Source organism: Epinephelus lanceolatus, chromosome 19, assembly GCF_041903045.1.
Source record: "Epinephelus lanceolatus isolate andai-2023 chromosome 19, ASM4190304v1, whole genome shotgun sequence".
In the NCBI taxonomy this organism is placed as follows: Eukaryota; Metazoa; Chordata; class Actinopteri; order Perciformes; family Serranidae; genus Epinephelus; species Epinephelus lanceolatus.
In genome coordinates this window covers 26,145,878-26,167,242 of record NC_135752.1, presented here as the reverse complement: position 1 = coordinate 26,167,242, position 21,365 = coordinate 26,145,878, and the positions used below count along the sequence as shown (strand labels likewise).

Below are 21,365 nucleotides of genomic sequence, written 5' to 3'. Positions count from 1 at the left end.
GTGGTTTTGTAAATGTGATGGTTATGAGAGAAAATGATATACCATCACTAAATCACCTCATGCAGTAATGAATATCTGTGCAAGTAGCGTCTGATACTGTAATGATGGGAAATCATCCTGAAAGTACAGTTGGCTTATAATTGATTTTTGCTGGGTATGCAAGGACAGTTGAGCACAGAGAAAAAGCAGAACTTTTCTGGAGCTGAAATACTGTATTATAGCATAACCGAGAATTTCTACATCTGGAACAACCTATGAAAGTTCTGAGATGAGACTTCAAGAACCATAAATGTTTCTTAATGTGCCATATAAAACTCAGTAAAACTCAATAAGATAATGACTTTGTTATGCAGTCGTTTAGTATTGTGATAAATAATCGTACTCACTATCTTGCTGAGTGTTAGATGAAAAAAAACGATGACACTCTCATCTGTCTGTTAAATTTGTAGCTGAAGGTTACCTTAGTTTAGCTTAGCATAAAGACCGGAAACAGGGGGAACAGCTAGCCTGGCTCTGTCCAAAGGTAACAAATCACTCCCACCAGAACTTCTGAATCTTGTTTGTTTAAAGTGTACAAAAATCAAAGTGAAAAAACAATTTCACCTACTTTAGGGGGTTAAAGAAGTTACTGCTCTGGCTCATAACCCCATCAGCCCATTCTCATTCCCACAGTGTCAAATACAGCAGCTTGGTCAATGGCCATCGGCGTCTGATTCCTACCCACATGGCACCCTTTTGCATTTGTATGGCTGTGGCTCGATCCCCTACTCCCACATGTTGTAGTATCTTTAGGCAAGAAACTGAACCCCAAATTGCTCCCAATGGCTGTTCCATTGGTATATTAGAGTGTGTGAATGGTTAGTAAGTCACAGGTGGCACCTTGTATGGTAGCCTCAGCCACGAGTATGTGACTGTGTGTGTGAATGGGTGAATGTGACATGAAGTGTAAAAGCACTTTGAGTGGTCGGAAGACTAGAAAAGCGCCATAGGTGTCACTTCACTATGTCACATTCTGATGAACTTGCTTAAGTAAAGTTAAGTAACAAATGTAGTTATTTCCACTCAAATCATTGTGTTTTTTTCTAAACCTAACCATTTGGAGTACCGTGCTCTGATGAAATATCTTCATCTCAAAGGAATGTCACCATCTGAATCCCACCAAGATAAGCTCAATACACAATGCCTCCTCATATGCCACAGTCAAACACTGGGTACAAGAATTCAAGCATGGCAGGGAGAGTGTTGAAGATGAGCCAAGGTCTAGAGACCACCAACTGCCACCACCGAAGAAAACCATGTCCTTGCCCTGGACACGATCATGCAAGATTGGCGATCGTCAATGCGTCAAGTAGCAGACAGGTTGGGCATCTCACATGAGCGAGCAGATCATATTCTGAAGAATGAGCTTGGCTTCTCAAAAGTTTCTGCTCAATGAGTCCCACGTCTTCTGACTCCTGAGCAGGCAGAATGTCAGTTTGAAGCATAGGGCCACTGACCAAGCTGCCATATTTGATAAATTGGGAGAATGGCGAATTGTCATTTTTACACTTCAGTTTTTTGTACGAATTGAACAAACAAGATATGACATGTTAAATAGTGAGCTTAGAGGTGCTGCCAGACTGAGCCAAGCCAGGCCCTGTTTCCAGTCTTTGTGCTCAGCTAAGTAAACCAGCTGCTGGCTGCAGTCTTATATATAACGGATATACATGAGAGTGGTATCAAAAAAGGGAAATCCAAGGCACTTTTCTTTAAATGTATAGAAAGCCTTTATTTAAAAAATGGCTGTTTCATATAGAAAAGGTTAAAACATGATGAAAGTGGGTTACAGCCCACGCGTTTCGGCACAAAAGCCTTCTTCAGGGTGTGCCTGAAGAAGGCTTTTGTGCCGAAACGCATGCCTTCTTCAGGCACACCCTGAAGAAGGCTTTTGTGCCGAAACGCGTGGGCTGTAACCCACTTTCATCATGTTTTAACCTTTTCTATATGAAACAGCCATTTTTTAAATAAAGGCTTTCTATACATTTAAAGAAGAGTGCCTTGGATTTCCCTTTTTTGATATCAACATTCCCACCAAAGAGCACCTTCGTCACATGATTAGATGAACCTTCTGAGCACTCTGAACTTTTTTGACTGAATACATGAAAGTGGTATCAAATTCTCATCTTACTGTCCACCACAAAGCCGATAAGCATAAGATGATACCTCCACGGTTAAAGTAGAAATAAATTCAGATGACTTGTAATTGTATAACCTTCCATTTTTTTTCCCACTGTTATAAGTTTCACTAAAGGAGACACCTCAGTTTCAGATTGTGTCTTTCAGTTTTGTTGCAGTAGTGAAATAAGCCATAGATTATCTCTGTGACAGGTGCGTGACTTAAAATTTTCATACAGTACAGGCCAAAAGTTTGGACACACCTTCTCATTCAATGCGTTTTCTTTATTTTCATGACTATTTACATTGTAGATTCTCACTGAAGGCATCAAAACTATGAATGAACACATGTGGAGTTATGTACTTAACAAAAAAAGGTGAAATAACTGAAAACATGTTTTATATTCTAGTTTCTTCAAAATAGCCACCCTTTGCTCTGATTACTGCTTTGCACACTCTTGGCATTCTCTCCATGAGCTTCAAGAGGTAGTCACCTGAAATGGTTTCCACTTCACAGGTGTGCCTTATCAGGGTTAATTAGTGGAATTTCTTGCTTTATCAGTGGGGTTGGGACCATCAGTTGTGTTGTGCAGAAGTCAGGTTAATACACAGCCGACAGCCCTATTGGACAACTGTTAAAATTCATATTATGGCAAGAACCAATCAGCTAACTAAAGAAAAACGAGTGGCCATCATTACTTTAAGAAATGAAGGTCAGTCAGTCCGGAAAATTGCAAAAACTTTAAATGTGTCCCCAAGTGGACTCGCAAAAAACATCAAAGCGCTACAACAAAACTGGCACACATGAGGACCGACCCAGGAAAGGAAGACCAAGAGTCACCTCTGCTTCTGAGGATAAGTTCATCCGAGTCACCAGCCTCAGAAATCGCAAGTTAACAGCAGCTCAGATCAGAGACCAGATGAATGCCACACAGAGTTCTAGCAGCAGACCCATCTCTAGAACAACTGTTAAGAGGAGACTGCGCGAATCAGGCCTTCATGGTCAAATAGCTGCTAGGAAACCACTGCTAAGGAGAGGCAACAAGCAGAAGAGATTTGTTTGGGCCAAGAAACACAAGGAATGGACATTAGACCAGTGGAAATCTGTGCTTTGGTCTGATGAGTCCAAATTTGAGATCTTTGGTTCCAACCACCGTGTCTTTGTGAGACGCAGAAAAGGTGAACGGATGGATTCCACATGCCTGGTTCCCACTGTGAAGCATGGAGGAGGAGGTGTGATGGTGTGGGGGTGTTTTGCTGGTGACACTGTTGGGGATTTATTCAAAATTGAAGGCACACTGAACCAGCATGGCTACCACAGCATCCTGCAGCGACATGCCATCCCATCCGGTTTGCGTTTAGTTGGACGATCATTTATTTTTCAACAGGACAATGACCCCAAACACACCTCCAGGCTGTGTAAGGGCTATTTGACCAAGAAGGAGAGTGATGGAGTGCTGCAGCAGATGACCTGGCCTCCACAGTCACCGGACCTGAACCCAATCGAGATGGTTTGGAGTGAGCTGGACCGCAGAGTGAAGGCAAAGGGGCCAACAAGTGCTAAACACCTCTGGGAACTCCTTCAAGACTGTTGGAAAACCATTTCAGGTGACTACCTCTTGAAGCTCATGGAGAGAATGCCAAGAGTGTGCAAAGCAGTAATCAGAGCAAAGGGTGGCTATTTTGAAGAAACTAGAATATAAAACATGTTTTCAGTTATTTCACCTTTTTTTGTTAAGTACATAACTCCACATGTGTTCATTCATAGTTTTGATGCCTTCAGTGAGAATCTACAATGTAAATAGTCATGAAAATAAAGAAAACGCATTGAATGAGAAGGTGTGTCCAAACTTTTGGCCTGTACTGTATACTTAAACCTTTTTAATCATTGACAAACCCAGTATGGATAAACAGCTGACTCAGTATTTTTACAGTTAATAAGTAAAAGATATACCTGAATGTGTGACTGTGCTGTGGATAATTACATGGACTATGTAAGCTCGTAGCTGACTCTCTGTTTGTGAGAGGGGCAGTCACACAAAATGCTGAGGTAGCACTGTTGCTCAGGTTGACTTTGACCACAACAAGACATGCTGTAGTGTTTGAAAATGTGATAATTATGTTAGCAATAGCCATTACTCCATGGACTAATGAATAGCTGTGTGGAGCCTGACTCAGCAGAACTGTGTTAATGGTTAAGGCTGCACAGGTTGTCAACACTAATCAGCATTTTGGGAAGCTTTCATTTGGAGGACCTTTACTTTGAAACATATTTGACTTGAAAATCGATAATCGATACACCCTTGATATGATAAACATCTGTTAGTAATGACAATAACTCAGACACAAGCTCGTCGCTAAAAACTTGTAAGTTTAATTCAAGTATTGGACATTAAGGCAGTATTCGTATGTAGGTGTTGAATGTCAACACTATGTCAACAATGAAAGTCAAACAGACTCCCCCAAAAACTTGATGTAATCATTATCATGATTAAAGTTAAATTAATACATGGAAATTACAGTTGATGACAAAATAAGTGTATGAAAATACAAAATGCTAACGAGAATGTCTACATCTTATTAAAACACCAGTTCATCAACAGTTGACATAACACTGTCATGACGTTTGACATGAACATGTTCATGTGAAAGTAAAAAATACATCCCTTTGAACATACATAAGTTGGGATACTTTCAGAACATTGTAATTGTTTTAATTAAAATTTCACACTTGGCTCCAACATAAGGAAAACAGTGCTCTTATTTTTCAAGTGGCAGAACAATTGATTGAACAAATCAGTGGCAGTGAAGTATTTTGATAAAATTCGTGGCATCACCTGCTGCCATTACTTTAAATATATATTTCAGAAGCATCAGATGAAAACTTGCTTTTGTCCAGCACCCGAGAAGAGATCACAGATGTGTGTAAATCCTTTATTTTATGAGAACAGATCTATAACAGATATAGCTGTCACTGGTGGGTGACCAGGGCAAGAGTACAAGTACAACATGTTGTAATGAGCCCCGGTTAGCAGGTAAGGCTCTTTCTGTGTGAGACTGAGTTTGAAAAAGCTCTCAGTCCGTGTGAGTTACGTAAAGTGTCTCTTCCAGCAACTGTTATTCAAATCTGAAAGGGTTTAACTGGCCTTTTAGAAATGATTTTGAGGTCCAAGGTAATAGTTTGCAACCCACGAAATACCGTTCATAGTGGATGAATCTCCCTGTCTGAACTCTGGACTCCTGGATTAGAACCATTATGGACTTTGGCCAAAGGCTTGTAATGACATAGAAAGGGAAAAATGCTTTCATCACAACAAACATTGCTTTCGACAGAGCATCACAAATGTTTTATATGACAGACCCAGATTAACTAGAGACTGTCTTGCAACGGGATCACTCCAGCCGCATCGTGAAATGAGTTTGGACCAGGTCTGTAAAGTGGGGGTAGAGGGTCAATTGCCCCTTTCCCTACTTCCTTTCCCAGTACTCCTGGCACCGTTGCTTGGACCACACCCGTCTATGAACTCGGCCTTCATTGTGACCTCAAATACACACCTGTAAAATTTTGTGATTGCGTCTTTTATGACTTAGACATTATCGTGGTGACACAGTCTGTCCGAAGACAGGAAAATAAACACGTTACACAAGAACCACTTCTGTGGTCTTTGTGTTTCAACAGGTGTCTTCAGGACCACATTTTGCCATGATGACACACAAACAAACTCACAAGGTAAAAAAAATACCAGCCCTGTTGTCGTGGCTGGTAACCAGCAGCTAAATAAGAACTAGCAGTTAGTCTTTGACAACGCTGGACACTAGCTGTTGCCATTATCTGCCAGAGGCAAGTCATTCTGTGATAAAAAAAATAAATTTACTTGCTTATGTATACAGTATGAATGACACTAAATTTCCTTCTGCATCCCCTGTATTGAAAAAAAATCCACTGGATGACAGAAAACATGGTTGCAGAGGACTTGAACCACATGCTGTACTTTATTTTCTGTCTGCCACTGAGGAAGGTTAAGAAGGAGCGTCTCCGATCTAAGCAAGCAAAACCGTCTGTTGTCTTTCTAGGAAAACTCATATTAAAATACCACTGAGAAAACTTGTTTTATGATACAATGTTGGAATCAGATATTCTGGGCACTTTATACAACAAAAGCTCGGTGGAGTAAAGCTGGAGGAGGAAGGGGCTTCTGTTTCTAGAAAGGAGTGTCCCGAAAGTTGCCTAGGAAGGCACCATGTGCAATTAATCCTAGTTGTTGCAGTATCTTCCACTTAAGAGCTATAGGGAATACGACCCCGTTCAGTCACTTGGCATTATTTTAAAAATAATGTCACCTTTCTACTACATAGATGACCTAGTTTTATTCAATGACCTTCTTTCCATCAATAAAATTGCATTTTAAATGTTGAAATGAATGCTCATTTGGCAGATCAGGCTTTAAGTGGTCTGGTTTTTAGAGGGGCAAGGCATCAGATATTTACTTGGTATTACAAAACACTTCCTACTTGGGTTCTCTTAGTATCCCCATGTTTTCTTGGATGAAGCTTCCTAAAAGACGTAACCTATTGTAGTATTGTTATAGGTGGCAAGATAGTATACCTAATTTCCTTCTCCTTCCTGCTGCTCTACACCACGGAGTCCTCTGCCCTGCTCTCTGCTGCTACAAACATACTGTTTGCATGGAGAACTGCCGCATGAACTGTATGAAACAGCAGGCTGCTCATGTCTTCATCGTTCTTCCCGAAGAACTTTCCCTCTTGCAGGGTATCAATGACTGAGGTGTTACAGTTTGCGAAAAGCACGTTCACCCCGATCTCTTTATATTCCTTGACCAGCCCTTTAAATGTGGCCATGCCTGTCGAGTCTATGAATGGGATGGCAGAGCAGTCTAGAACTATTGTGTGGAAATCCAGTTCTCGTTGGATGAGTCCAAGAACGACCTCTCCGTTGATTTTGTCCCCATTTACCTTGGCCTGCTTCAAGGACATCTCTTTGGCCTTCTTCTCTGCCTTTCGTCGCTTAGTCAGCTCCAAGAAAGGCTCAACTCCGACACCTTTGTAGAGGGATCTGAGGAATGCGTCCTTGTTGGCGTAGTACAGAGGAGCCTGGAAGCGGAAAACGTGAACTCGAGGTGGAGGCACGAGGTTCTTGTACTCCTCTATGTCCTCGTAAAGATCGGTGTCATTGGCCCGGCCCAGGAGAGACATCTGACATCAGACATCAGATTAGATGTTATTACTAAAGGCCAATATTTGTCTTATACATGCTGGAGTGACTGTCATTTGTATCAGATTTTAAAAAACATTATAAGTATCAAATGCATTACTCACCTTAGGGTTCTGGGTCTTGAAGATGACGCAGATCATGGAAAAAACTACTCCCACCAGGAGCCCCATCTCCACACTGATCAGAGCTGTGGCCGACATGGTGACCAGCCAAACAATGGCATCGCTCCGACTGTCACGCCATTTAGCTGGGACATCCTTAAACTTCCTGAGTGCCCCTCGAAGGCTTACAATGATGATACAGGCAAGAACACACTTCTGAAGAGAGTAGAAGAAAGGTGCGAAGAAGAGGAGGACGAGGAGGACGACCAGGGCACTGATCAGACTCGATACCTGATGGAGGAACAGAAACATGGCCTCAGGACAAACTTCAGTCGTGTTCCTAGAAACAATTTCATTATGCAAGGAAGACAAGTTAAGAAGTTAAGAATTTCTAAGTATAAAATGCACCTGTGTCTGGCAGCCTGTTGAGTCCTTCACCATGGTTTTTGCCAGTGCTGCACTGGTGGTGAAACAGTGGAAGAAGGAGGGGATGATGTTACAAAAGCCGATGGCCAGCATCTCCTGGTTGGGTCGAACCGTATAGCCATTTTTCTTAGCAAACATCTCGGACAGCGACACCGTGAAGGCAAAGCTACAAGACAAAACAAAGGTGATTAAGGTGACTTAATCTTTGTTCTCAATCTGATCCAAACATGCTTTAAGGCATCCAACAAAGTGTAAATAAAATAGTACTTATGACTTTATTTGCATCCATAAATGTTTTGAAATTAAGACTCAGTTGTTGTCTTGTAAGGATGTTGTTTTGATCTGTTTCAGGATGTACTACAATGCTAATTTATGAGTTATCATCATTCAAATGAGCACCTTTATGGCTATTAAATTGCAGTTGTGACAGCCCAGATAAGAGACACATGTTGATGCCAAGCAAACATGTTGTAAAATGGGTTGTACATTACCTAATGACAGCCAGAGGAATGGCATCCAGCGCCAACTGTGGCATCAAACTAAAGCTGGGCACCTGGGGAGGAATGAACCCTGTGGGTATGTGACCAGAAACACTGGTGCCATACTGGCTGTTCAGCTGCCCAAAGTGGCTGGCCAGTGTAGCTCCTGCCACAACTACCAGCTCAGTTGGCAGAGGGATCTTTAGACGATCCTTGTAGCGCTCCTGGATCTCTTTCCCCGCCACTGTGATAAAACAATTCATAGTGTTAATCCATCGAAAATGTATGGGCAATACCTGTCCTTGTCCCTCATCATTCTGGGAAGTGCAGTATATCATTAACCAGAAGGGCATGAGGCAGTGCATAACAGTGACTAAACATCTGATGGTCAATATGTAAAATAGATGTCTTTACCTAATACAGAGATACAGATGGCGCTGGTGATGAGGTCACACACGTTGGTCTTGTGAATGTTGGCGAATATGTTGAACCATGTGACAGCAACTGTGCCGTAGCCCTGATGACGGGGAATCTTAAGACCCAACAGGTACTTAGCCTGCACAGTGAGGATGGTGAAAGAAGCTCCCGTGGCAAAACCATCGAGCATGGGAGCCGAAAGGTAGACAGAGACAAAGCCCAGTCGAAACACGGCCATCAAGACCTGGTGGGCAGATCGGGAGGTAGAGGAGGAGAGAAAGGGGGAGACAGAAAATGGATAGGAATGAAAGTCACTTTATAGAAGGAAATATCTCAACGTTTGAAGCATGGATTGGCACAAAGTTTGGTACAGACATTCGTGGTTTCCAGATTATGTATCCTAATGACTTTGGGGATTCTCTGACTTTTCCTGTTGCATCACTACGCGGTTTACATTTCTGGTTCAGAGTAAAATTTCTCAATTACCATTGGAGCGATTGGCCGAATATTTGGCAAAGACATTCACGTCCCCACAGGATGAATTGTAACTGGTGATCTCCTGAGTTTAATTAAACCAATTGCCAGAAAAAAATGTTGGTATTGTAAGTTTTTACAAAACACAGATATATTATGCATGTTATTATGTAGCAGATATGTTGAAACTTTAAAAATTTGAACAAGGTTGAGATGAATGTGTGGTTAGGTTTAGGTATCAAAATCACTTGGTTATGCAAGGAAATTGTTTTGGCTTAAAATACCCAGTTTTGGGGGCCCAATTTCTTGAAGGAAAATTGAACCCTAGCAATGTCTATGTAAAAAAGAATGACTTTTCATGCCTAAAAAGCTGTGGGAAAAACAAAATGACCATGTTTGTTGCTTAAAAACATAACAATGACTTGCTGAATCACAACTGGTTTTGTTGTTTGTTGGTCTCGAGCAGTGGTCAACAGCTAAGCAGGCGGCATCTCGTCTAAGTGTTGTGCCATCCACCTTTTCCTCAAGTTCCACAAGACAAAGTCAGCTCATGTACTACGACATTTTAGAAACATGATATGTGCCAATATCATATTCGTGGTTGGCAGAAACGTACAATGCAAATATTTTCTTTTGGCTTTGGTTTAAAGACATTGTTCCATTGCACTGTTTGTGGTCCCAAACTGCACCTGCATCCCTTACCTGATAGATACCAGCCAGGAATGTGAGGGCAGCAGCAATGGCGATGGAATAACATTCCTTCCCACACTGCATTCCCATTAGCTCCACACTGTGAAATGTACCAGCTGTGAGGTTAGTGCCCAGTGTGGCATTAAACACATCAGGGCCAGATGCTGTTGAGTCCTCATTGAGGTCAAAACCTGCCAGGAACATCTCCTTATCCACCACCTGCAGGCAAGTCGAAATCTTAATTAATCAATGAAATGAAAGCCAAGAAATACAATTGTAAAATAATGAGTGAAAAATAAAATAATGAACATTTTGGGTGATTGTATGCAAATTTGTGTTTCTTCCCCTGCATGCTGAAAAACCAATAAATATTTTTTTATGTTAATCATAAATTATATGTTTAATTAATCAGTACCCTTTTGATTTACATTCTAAAATAAACTAAACAAGAACATGTTGTACTACTTTAGAATTTTCACTTGTGGGAGATTTACCAGTAAAAAGTACATCAACATTTCATTTAAGACCCAAATTATATGATTATTTTGTGCACCTGTGATCCATTACCTGTCCCACCATGAGGCTCATGAGGCTGAAAATCCCCACAGAGACATGTCTGGACGTCCCCATGAAGAAGTAGATGATGTTGGCATAAAACGAGGTGTATAAACCATAGATGGGCTCCACTCCTGCCAGCAGGCAGTAGGCGATGGCCTGCGGTACCAAGATGATACCAACGATCAACCCGGACATCAGGTCGCCCCAGACATACTCTCTGAGCTTGTATTTAGGCAGCCACTGTACAACGGGGAAGAACCCGGTCAGGGTGGACCGAACTTTTGGCACGGAGCAGGTCACACTCTGCCTCAGCTTGGATTTAAGGACCGAAACTGTGGGCTGTCGCTGGCGAGCCCGGCGTTCCAGGAGAGGTGGTGCGACCTTGGTGACCTCCTCCATGGTTGTGGGGAGGAAGAGGTGGCAGCAAGGTGAGAGGAAGAGGCAGGGGAGGTGGGTAATGTGGTCAGCTGTGCTCCTGGGAGGTCATTATCAAGACAAAGGAAGAGAAGGAGAAGAAGAAGAAGATATACTTTTTTAATCCCTAAGGGGAAATTCAATTTCTTTTTCACTTTGTTGTCACATACACATAGGCCCAAAATACACATGCACAAATATGACCGATGTCGTAGTGAGGGGGCTGCCTTGGACAGGCGTCCTGAGCAGTGCCAGGGAGGAGAACGGGCACCCCTTCAGCTACCAGTCCACGCTCCATATTTGGTCTGTATGGAGACTTGACCGGTGACCCTCTGGTTCCCAAGCCAAATCCCTACAGACTACTTCCTGTGAGATTTATCAAAATAAAACAGTAAATATCAGTGTCCATACATAACATTCTGTATCTTCCTGTTCACAGTAGCATGTTTGCCATATGTTTGAATTCTGGGGCCTTTAATTGCTCTGTTGGGACAGTGCAGGTTTTTTTTTTTAGGTTGGCACATCACCTTTAAACTCCTCACTCTGCCCTTTGTGTTCAGTCAGGATTACGATTTAAGTGTTGCAGTGAATGACTTTCTTATTTCCCAACAAACCAATGTCCAAATCAAACAATTTACCCAAGACAACTGTTCTGTTAAACTTCAATGAATAGTTATGCAATAATACAGACTGGTCAGTATATTTCACGGCAAAGGTAACTGACCAACAGTTGGCTCAGTGTTAATGAGCTCCTTTTCCCAGAGCACAGGTTAGTCAGTGACTGAGATGTGCTGTTGTGAGCCAGTCATAGGGAAAACTGCACTGTAGTTATGTACACTGTGAATAATCAATTTGTAGCAACGTGCAGTGTTGGGTTGTTTAGTCTGCTGTCAGTATTATTGCCTGTTCCATACAAGAGTACAATCCAATGGGTGCAGTATTGATAGTAAGACTGAAGTCAATTGGCTAAAAGCTTTCTTAGCCATATGCTAAAAAAACAACCTATGAGTTACAATTAGCCCTGGTTTTAACGAAAAATGCCTCAGATTCTACTCTTTTTTTCATCCATATCTCTGTCAGTCCTTCACCTGTACTGTTTCTTTTGATAGATTCTTTACTACTGGTACCAGTGCCGCACTCTTTGTTGTGGTCTGATATGTAGGTTGAGGCTAAGTGAGGACAGGGTTATTATAAAAGTATGCCAGAGCAATGGGAGGGAAGAAAAACCGTCTATATACGAACAGCAAAGAAATTGTTCAATCACTCTTGGTGCTGTTTGAGGAAAGGATGCTGTCTTGAGACATTATTAGCCATGTTAGTGGTGTGGCTCTACATGTGGTGTGTTAATGGAATACCAAGAAATTTGTACAGACATTCATAGCTTTGGTTATCCTTTGACTTTTTATCTAGTACCACCATGAGGAAGATATTTTGGCCACAGCTGTGCTCTGCTACTACTTAAAACTATCTTCTTACTATCAGTGTTGTAGTCAAGACCACCTAAACGAGACCAATGGTGTGTCTCAAATCACATACTTCTGTTAGTACACTTCCATGTAGTATACTATGTGCACTATCTACTCATTGGCGTAGCGCGAAATTCGACAGGGTAGTGTTGTCTCAAACCAAACAAGGCCGTTTTGCACTCACCGGAAATGACGACCACAAATTAGCTAGTTAGCAAACTAGCATTAGCATTTGCGTTACCGTATCAAATCATTACCGACTGCTAAATTAACCCAATAAACACACTGCTGGCTTATACCCAACAACAGTATAGTGGTGCTTAGCGCAAAAAACACATGTATTTATACAATGCAGCGACGTTCACGGTCGCACAGTCCTCGGCCGCTATTTCCAGTTTGACGAGTGGTCCCTCCACTTCCACTACGTAGCCAAGATGGCGACCATTGAGGGCGAGAAGTGTCCATAGTTCCACACTCAACTTCTTGACCGTTTTGAGTGCACCATCCGGGTACTCATAGTGCACTGCATTTTCCATACTTCTCAGTGTGAACGCACTTATGCACTCAAAATATTAAGAGTAAGTACAGAAGTACACTATTTGAGACACAGCACAAGTCATGACCAAGACTAGAGGGTATTGAGACCGAGACAAGACCAGTAAAAGTCAAATGTAGATTTCTCTTCATTCAGCTCTTTTATTGTCGTTCTCTATTTATGTTTGAGTGTACCTTGATAAAATGATGAAAGGGCATTGCAGAGGTGAAATTTATGTGTGGGAATTTTCTTTTGTTTTTCTATGAGCATACATACACACACACACGTAAGGAGCTGAAATTAACTTAACCATCTTTATTTAACACTCCTTTTTTGGAGTAAAAATGCTAAAAATCTCAGTACTGTTTATGTAAGTGTCTAACTGGGGAACTGTGGGAAGGACAGTTGTATAAGGCTTTTATTTTAGCAGTACACAATGGTCTAAATTCTGTTTCAGCGGGTTTTCATGGAAATTATACCATAACTGGTCTTAACAACCTAAAATTGGCACTATCTTTTAACTTATATTTTATCCAATTAATTAATTAATTAATTAATTAATTGTTCAACACGACAGTCATGAATGAAGTTACAGTGATCAATGGTTTGCAGAAGGCTTTTCTTACAAGGTTAGCCGTTTGCAGCAGCAGCTGTGTCTCCGCAGAGATTATCATGTTGCAGAAACCATAAATACTCTAAATGGTGTGTTATCAGCCTGTGCCATCACAACACTGGTATGTGCTATGATTTAGACTTCCTGTGGCCGAACTGGCAACCCTTACAGACTGATATAACAGGGGAATGATTTTTTTCTTATGTGTATTTACATCAGATTTGACATTTTGCGGTGGTTTCAATTAATTAATTAATTAAATTTCATTGTCTTTGCATTTTCTTCTTTTACTGATCACTGTTTCTAGGCAGTTTTACTTTTCAGGATGATATTTGTTCACTTTGCATTGGAATTACCCTTTAAATAACCCAATACAGAGGCCAGTCTATGTTCACATGGGTCCTATAAATCCAGCCTGACTTTCTGAACAGATAAAAGACACGGGAGATAAAAAATGAGGCTGTGCAGCTTTGAGGTACAAGAATATTTCCAAAAAGAGACTAAGAACACAAGAAGTACCTCACGCTGGTGTTCAACACTCCTGCCAACAGATAAATAATGTCCACCTGAACAAAGTTTTCTTTCAAGTAGAGAAACACAGACACCTGATTAACAGCTGAGCATGACAGGAATCACACTGAGGACCTTTTGGAAGCAAATAATACAAGTCACCTCAGTGTCAACCCTGAGACATTACATTTAAGCTGTTTCTGTGAAGCGTTTCAAATCAATGTTCTCCGCCTTTAATCATGTGATAGTAATGCTTACAAATGACCTGAAAGCTTCCCTCCTTTGTCTTTCATGTAAAGTTAAAATCTTTTTCTATCAAGTGACGTTTGAAGTTTAAAGGGGCAAAGATAACTACATACTGACTTCACAGATGAAAAGGTTAGCTGTAACAGAAAGCACAGAGATGACTCCTTGAAGTTGTCACCAGTATTTTTCACCAACATAATATCTTAAAATCAAATTTTTTTCAATCTACTGCAGCAGACAGCAACAAAATAGGTAAGTAAAGTATGTGCATATATGATATATGATGTAATTTTGTTGGCCAAAAGTATAAAGTTATCCTAGTTTTATGACAAATATGACTTTTCAAATTCTTTGGGGTGATGATTTCCTGAGTCTTTAAAAGCGCGGCTGAACCACTGGAGCCAGGAATACAGTAATTATCCCGAGTACACTTTCAAATGTTAAACACAACAATAAGATAGAACATGACGTAACCATGAAAGCTGATAGTTCCGCAGTTTGACAACCAGACAAAAATTCCCCTTCCACCTTTGCTTTGCCGCTTTTGATTTAGGGAACAGGTGCTTTTCAGAAGATGCTTATCATTGTCGAAAGCTGCACATCAAACTGTTTTTAATAGATGATCATCATTAAGGAAACTGGTTATTTCTGAAAAGCCCTTCTCAAGTGCTTAATTTGAGATAATAAAGATGACTCATGTTGAAAATGCATAAAGAAAAGATACAAAACGTGCTCCTTTAAAGGCTATAAAAAGGACCAAAGATCAACATCACCAATTTAGTAATGCTCTCCAAAATGCCATATCCTTTCTTTATCAGAAAATCAAGTCAAAGTGACACAGGCAATCCTCCTGATTGGACCATGACAGCAGAACTATAGGAGTCAACTCCAGTCTCATCGCCCTCTTTAGCTGCTTTTCAGTAGGAGTAAAACCAACTCTGAAAGCATCAGTGATCACTTCTTGGACACACACTACCAGTCAGTAAAGTGTGATAACATACTCACTTGCAGAGTCACAGCCACAGGGACAAACAGGACCACAAGTCTCTGATGCGTTGTATTTAAATCAGCTCTGTGCTGACTGCATTAACTTCTTCTCATTCTGTCTCTCTTTCCTCCGCTCTGTCTCTTTATATGTTCTTCTCTCTGTGTGTCTGATGTCATCTGAGGAGTCAGACAGCACTAGATGCGAGTGTGATCTCTGCTGGATAAATAGTGAGATAAGAGCAGCCCTTTGCTCCCCCTCAACCTGTTCTCTATTGGTTTGGCCGCCAGGAGTGGGTGGGGCTTGTCAACATAAATGCATTTGTGTGCGTGAGTGTGTGTAGAGGAGGCAACTCCGGGCATGAGGTTAAATCCAGTCAACTTTTTATGAGATCACAGTGTGTGTGCCCTGTAGGATGCCTGGGCCTGAAATCACGTTCGCAAAGTGAAAATGAGCACAGACTGGTATGTCTGCATGTCATATACTGTTTAAATACAACCCAGTGACACAATGAACTACATAGCAAACAGAAGATAAACTGTGTCTGAGGTGCAAAAGGTAAGGAAGTGCCCCCCTTATCTGTGTGAACTGTGCCAGAAACAACCTACATATATGTCTACTAGCAAATACACTCAGAGTAGATGTTATTGTTGTGTTGAAAAGAGGAACTTACAATGTTTTGTACCGGCCAGGGTGAAAAAAACTCACACTGTGATGTAATAATCACAATCTGCATCTGCTTATGTATCATATAAGTGTCTATAAATTGAATCTAAGCACATGATCTGAAGTTTTAGCCGTGCACCTATACAAATCTGATCTACTAATCTACTTTTAAAGGTTAACTATCTATAGAGCCGAATTGCACTGAACTGAACTGTGGGAGGAAGCCGGAGTGCCCACAGAAAACCCACGCTGACACGGGGAGAGCATGCAAACTCTGCACAGAGAGCTCCCCTATCCTGGGTGCGAATTAGTAACCCTCTTACTGTGAGGCGAGAATGCCAACCATTGCACCACCATGCTGAAAAGGGAGTCAAAATTGTGAATGTCATGCGGGACAGAGGCAGGGGTTCCCAGAGAACGGCTGGAGGCTCTAGAACCCATGGTAGTCAAAGCGGGTGATGTGAGCTGGATTCCAGAAGAGGATCTAAGAGTACAGGAGAGTGTGTAGATACAGTACAGGCCAAAAGTTTGGACACACCTTCTCATTTAATGCGTTTTCTTTATTTTCATGACTATTTACATTGTAGATTCTCACTGAAGGCATCAAAACTATGAATGAACACATGTGGAGTTATGTACTTAACAAAAAAAGGTGAAATAACTGAAAACATGTTTTATATTCTAGTTTCTTCAAAATAGCCACCCTTTGCTCTGATTACTGCTTTGCACACTCTTGGCATTCTCTCAATGAGCTTCAAGAGGTAGTCACCTGAAATGGTTTCCACTTCACAGGTGTGCCTTATCAGGGTTAATTAGTGGAATTTCTTGCTTTATCAATGGGGTTGGGACCATCAGTTGTGTTGTGCAGAAGTCAGGTTAATACACAGCCGACAGCCCTATTGGACAACTGTTAAAATTCATATTATGGCAAGAACCAATCAGCTAACTAAAGAAAAACTAGTGGCCATCATTACTTTAAGAAATGAAGGTCAGTCAGTCCGGAAAATTGCAAAAACTTTAAATGTGTCCCCAAGTGGAGTCGCAAAAACCATCAAGCGCTACAACGAAACTGGCACACATGAGGACCGACCCAGGAAAGGAAGACCAAGAGTCACCTCTGCTTCTGAGGATAAGTTCATCCAAGTCACCAGCCTCAGAAATCGCAAGTTAACAGCAGCTCAGATCAGAGACCAGATGAATGCCACACAGAGTTCTAGCAGCAGACCCATCTCTAGAACAACTGTTAAGAGGAGACTGCGCGAATCAGGCCTTCATGGTCAAATAGCTGCTAGGAAACCACTGCTAAGGAGAGGCAACAAGCAGAAGAGATTTGTTTGGGCCAAGAAATACAAGGAATGGACATTAGACCAGTGGAAATCTGTGCTTTGGTCTGATGAGTCCAAATTTGAGATCTTTGGTTCCAACCGTCGTGTCTTTGTGAGACGCAGAAAAGGTGAACGGATGGATTCCACATGCCTGGTTCCCACTGTGAAGCATGGAGGAGGAGGTGTGATGGTGTGGGGGTGTTTTGCTGGTGACACTGTTGGGGATTTATTCAAAATTGAAGGCACACTTAACCAGCATGGCTACCACAGCATCCTGCAGCGACATGCCATCCCATCCGGTTTGCATTTAGTTGGACGATCATTTATTTTTCAACAGGACAATGACCCCAAACACACCTCCAGGCTGTGTAAGGGCTATTTGACCAAGAAGGAGAGTGATGGAGTGCTGCGGCAGATGACCTGGCCTCCACAGTCACCGGACCTGAACCTAATCGAGATGGTTTGGGGTGAGCTGGACCGCAGAGTGAAGGCAAAGGGGCCAACAAGTGCTAAACACCTCTGGGAACTCCTTCAAGACTGTTGGAAAACCATTTCAGGTGACTACCTCTTGAAGCTCATTGAGAGAATGCCAAGAGTGTGCAAAGCAGTAATCAGAGCAAAGGGTGGCTATTTTGAAGAAACTAGAATATAAAACATGTTTTCAGTTATTTCACCTTTTTTTGTTAAGTACATAACTCCACATGTGTTCATTCATAGTTTTGATGCCTTCAGTGAGAATCTACAATGTAAATAGTCATGAAAATAAAGAAAACGCATTGAATGAGAAGGTGTGTCCAAACTTTTGGCCTGTACTGTATGTAGCACAAGTTTTGAAACTTAACGCTTCTTTACATTTCAACAACGTATTTATTGATGTGTAGTTATGTGTGGGCACAAAAACCCCTTGGCTATGTTTAGGAAAAGATCATGTTTTGGCATGGGATACCTGGTTTTGGGGCCACAATTAAGGCAGAAAATGCCGCCAATGTCTCACTAAAAAACCCAAAACAACCTGTTTCATTGTCTGCTGGTCTCAAACAGTAGTCTGCAGCTTGGTAGTGTCATGCCATCCACCAACCCCTCCAATTCCTGATGATAATGTCACTTTAGAGACATTTATATGGTACGTATAAAGTGTACAAATGTAATTTATCCATTAACGTACAAAGCCAACAAGTAATGTACCAATAATCTCACATGTTATCAATTAAAAAGTGGTTTGATATTCTCACTAAATGCTTTATACTCAACCAATCAGAGCCAAACTCAACACACACTGCATTTTTTGTCATATAGCTAAACCTTGCTACTTCGAAAACATACTTAACTGCAATTTGAGTTTCAAAATGGTGTATATTTTGCTTCTGAATAAACAACTCATTTGACATTATTTAATTTGATGTGAAAAAAGACACTATCCTAGTTACCAGTATGCAAAAATGTAGCCCACATAATAATATCAGTGCTAACCATTTTACTAAGTAGTGTGAAAATCTCCTGGCATAGACGTGCGTGAGAAAGATCAGTGAACATCTTGTCTGTACATGTAGCTGTCAAAGGTCTGTTATTTTTGTGAGTCAGTGCATCCGTAAGTTCAGACAGGCGTAAAAAGTCTGCAGCTTTCAAATAATTAATTAACCCAAGAGAAAAGCTCAGCAGTAACAAAAAGGAAAAAAACATGATGCCCTCTGTGGATTACTTGCCGCAAGAAATGTAAAACAAGTCCCTGCAAGTGGATTAATAAAGGCAAAAACAGCGGCTACTTCATAAAGGGAAAATAAGTTAATAAATCTTAAATACTACAGCGTTTAGCAGCGACACAAATTATACATGATTTTGACTTAATAGGATAAATGCGCTTGGACACTGGCACAGTCTGTCTGGCATGTTCGGTACAAAGTCTGAAGCTGTTGGACATCAGCCTGTGCTTGTAGGTCTTGTTGGGGGCATGTGAATCTTTAACATTGAATCTTTAAGTTGAACTGGTCAGCACACACACACACACACACACACACGCTTCTCTTGTGACAATTACCATTCCTTGTCCACAACATTAGGAGCCTGGTTTATTAGAAATCAAACGTGTGAACACTAGAACATGTTTGTTTTATTTGTCATTACTTTGCGTAGTTCTTTGTGTTGCATAACAGCTGCCTGTCTTGTCTCTGTGTAGTACAGGCTCTGTCCCTGTGTATCATACTGCTTTTATCATTGATTGTAATTTTTAATGTTTTTATAGCCCAGACACACCAAACCAACAATACAGAACTAGTGGTATTGACGGCTGACTGTTGCGTCACCTCACCTCACCAACTAGCTCATAGTGCCATATTATCCCACCAGAACACTGCGCTCTGAGAACGCAGGGTTACTCGTGGTCCCTAAAGTCTCCAAAAGTGGATCAGGAGCCAGAGCCTTCAGCTATCAGGCTCCTCTCCTGGGGAATCATCTTCCTGTTACGGTCCGGGAGGCAGACACCGTCTCCACATTTAAGACTAGACTTAAGACTTTCCTCTTTGATAAAGCTTATAGTTAGGGCTGGCTCAGGCTTGCCCTGTACCAGCCCCTAGTTAGGCTGACTTAGACCTAGTCTGCCAGGGGGGCCTCCTATAATACACCAGGCACCTTCTCTCCTTCTCTCTCTCTCTGTCCTTTGCTAACACTCATGTCCTGTTACTGCATCTTGCTAACTCGGCTTCTTCTCCGGAGCCTTTGTGCTCCACTGTCTTGCAGGTTAACTTATATTGCAGCGGTGACTGGATAGTGGTTGTGCTGCTGCCGTGGTCCTGCCAGATGCCTCCTGCTGCTGCTGTTATCATTAGTCATACTTCTACTGTTATTATACACATGTGATTATTGTCACATATGTATACTATCAGATATTAATATATACCTTCAACATATTGTACCACAATAGCCAGAATTATTATTGTAATATTATTACTTACTATGCAGACTTCAAACTCTGGCATATTTTCAGAAATATTAATAATATGCATTGTCCCTGTCAAACAATAAAAAGAAAGGTAATTAAGAATCAGTAGTTTTTAGCAGTGAAGCTCCACTCACTGTGACTGAGAGTCATTGTTTAGGGAATAATTTATTTTTTTTTATCACTAATAAGAAATGAGACTCTGAGTTTATGAGTGTCTGTTTTTTTTAATAAACAGAGCTAAAATTCACTGTCTGAGACAAAAGTGTGTGTGTCTGTGTGCTGCCTGGACTGAATGGCATCATTGTCAGCGTGTAGACGTGGCAGTTCACTTCATCTTCCTCAAACACAGCCAGCTACTGTTGGCGGCACATTTGTAACACACGACAGAACGACACTGAGGGTGTGTGTGTGTGCATAACATGACCATATCCACAGTATGACTGGAGTATAACTGTCCACAGACAAAAGCAGACAAAACCATAAGATGTTGGTAGTCTTGTCATCTTGGTTGACCCCTCACTGTAAAGCAAAAACCACCCAGGCTGAGAGGATTACTGCACTGTCCCTTTAAATGCACCGGCAGCATCCATCTGTCTGCCTGTCTGCTCCACCGTCTACAAGCTTCATCACCCATCCAGCATGATTTTTGGACACTATTTGTTATTCTGGCACGTGAAATGAGGGGGGACTCACCCAGAGAGGACCAGAGGAGCAAACAGGAGGCAACATCAGCCATACCTCCCTGACTGGTGCCTCTGCATCCACCATCAGTCTCCTTTACACCCGTCAGCTCTGCTGCTCTTCCTCTTCCTGCCTCTCTCTCTGCCTCTTCCTACTTCCTTTTGCAAAGCATGATGGGAGCAGCAAGCCCCCTGTCTCGTTAATGTCTGTGGACTGGAGCCAAGCGGAGGGGGAGGGGAGAGAGGAGGAAGAGATGGAGGGAGGGAGGAGGGACCGTTGCCTGTGGTTGATGGTTACCATGGTGACTAAGCTCCAGCCAGTGTGCGTGTGTCTGTTGTCAGAGTGCTGCTGCCTTAATTGATGATGTATTTAAAGTAATATAAACAGTGACACTTTCCAAGTCTGGTGATTTTATTCTAGATATCAACATATCTGAGTCATCTGAAGAAAATTCTGG

The 21,365-nt window shown here is 41.6% G+C and overlaps 1 protein-coding gene across 2 annotated transcripts; it reads right to left on the bottom strand.

The window, feature by feature from the left end:
* Window positions 1-6,613: 6,613 nt before the first annotated feature.
* On the bottom strand, window positions 6,614-21,049 carry slc26a1 (solute carrier family 26 member 1). 2 transcript variants are annotated; one of them, XM_033647058.2, is made up of 8 exons: window positions 20,921-21,049; window positions 10,542-11,007; window positions 9,987-10,193; window positions 8,808-9,054; window positions 8,406-8,637; window positions 7,897-8,080; window positions 7,492-7,779; window positions 6,614-7,368 (listed from the first exon to the last, which is right to left on the bottom strand). In XM_033647058.2, the coding sequence occupies exons 2-8, from the start codon at window positions 10,929-10,931 to the stop codon at window positions 6,787-6,789; spliced, it is 2,130 nt and encodes a 709-aa protein (XP_033502949.2). In that variant the 5' UTR covers window positions 10,932-11,007; window positions 20,921-21,049; the 3' UTR covers window positions 6,614-6,786. The 2 variants fall into 2 exon arrangements, with proteins under 2 accessions (XP_033502949.2, XP_078018067.1); XM_078161941.1 differs by lacking the exon at window positions 20,921-21,049 and adding an exon at window positions 15,322-15,461 and having other exon boundaries at window positions 6,618-7,368.
* Between the last annotated feature and the right edge of the window lie 316 nt (window positions 21,050-21,365).

Bases quoted from the DNA above. Each gene is read 5' to 3' on its own strand.
- slc26a1 (XM_033647058.2), bottom strand. From the start codon at position 10,931: ATGGAGGAGGTCACCAAGGTCGCACCACCTCTCCTGGAACGCCGGGCT. The intron at 8,638-8,807 runs GTAAAGACATCT...GTTTTATCACAG, and splicing joins CATCTGTATCTCTGTATTAG to TGGCGGGGAAAGAGATCCAG. The intron at 8,081-8,405 runs GTAATGTACAAC...TTTGTCTTGTAG, and splicing joins ATTCCTCTGGCTGTCATTAG to CTTTGCCTTCACGGTGTCGC.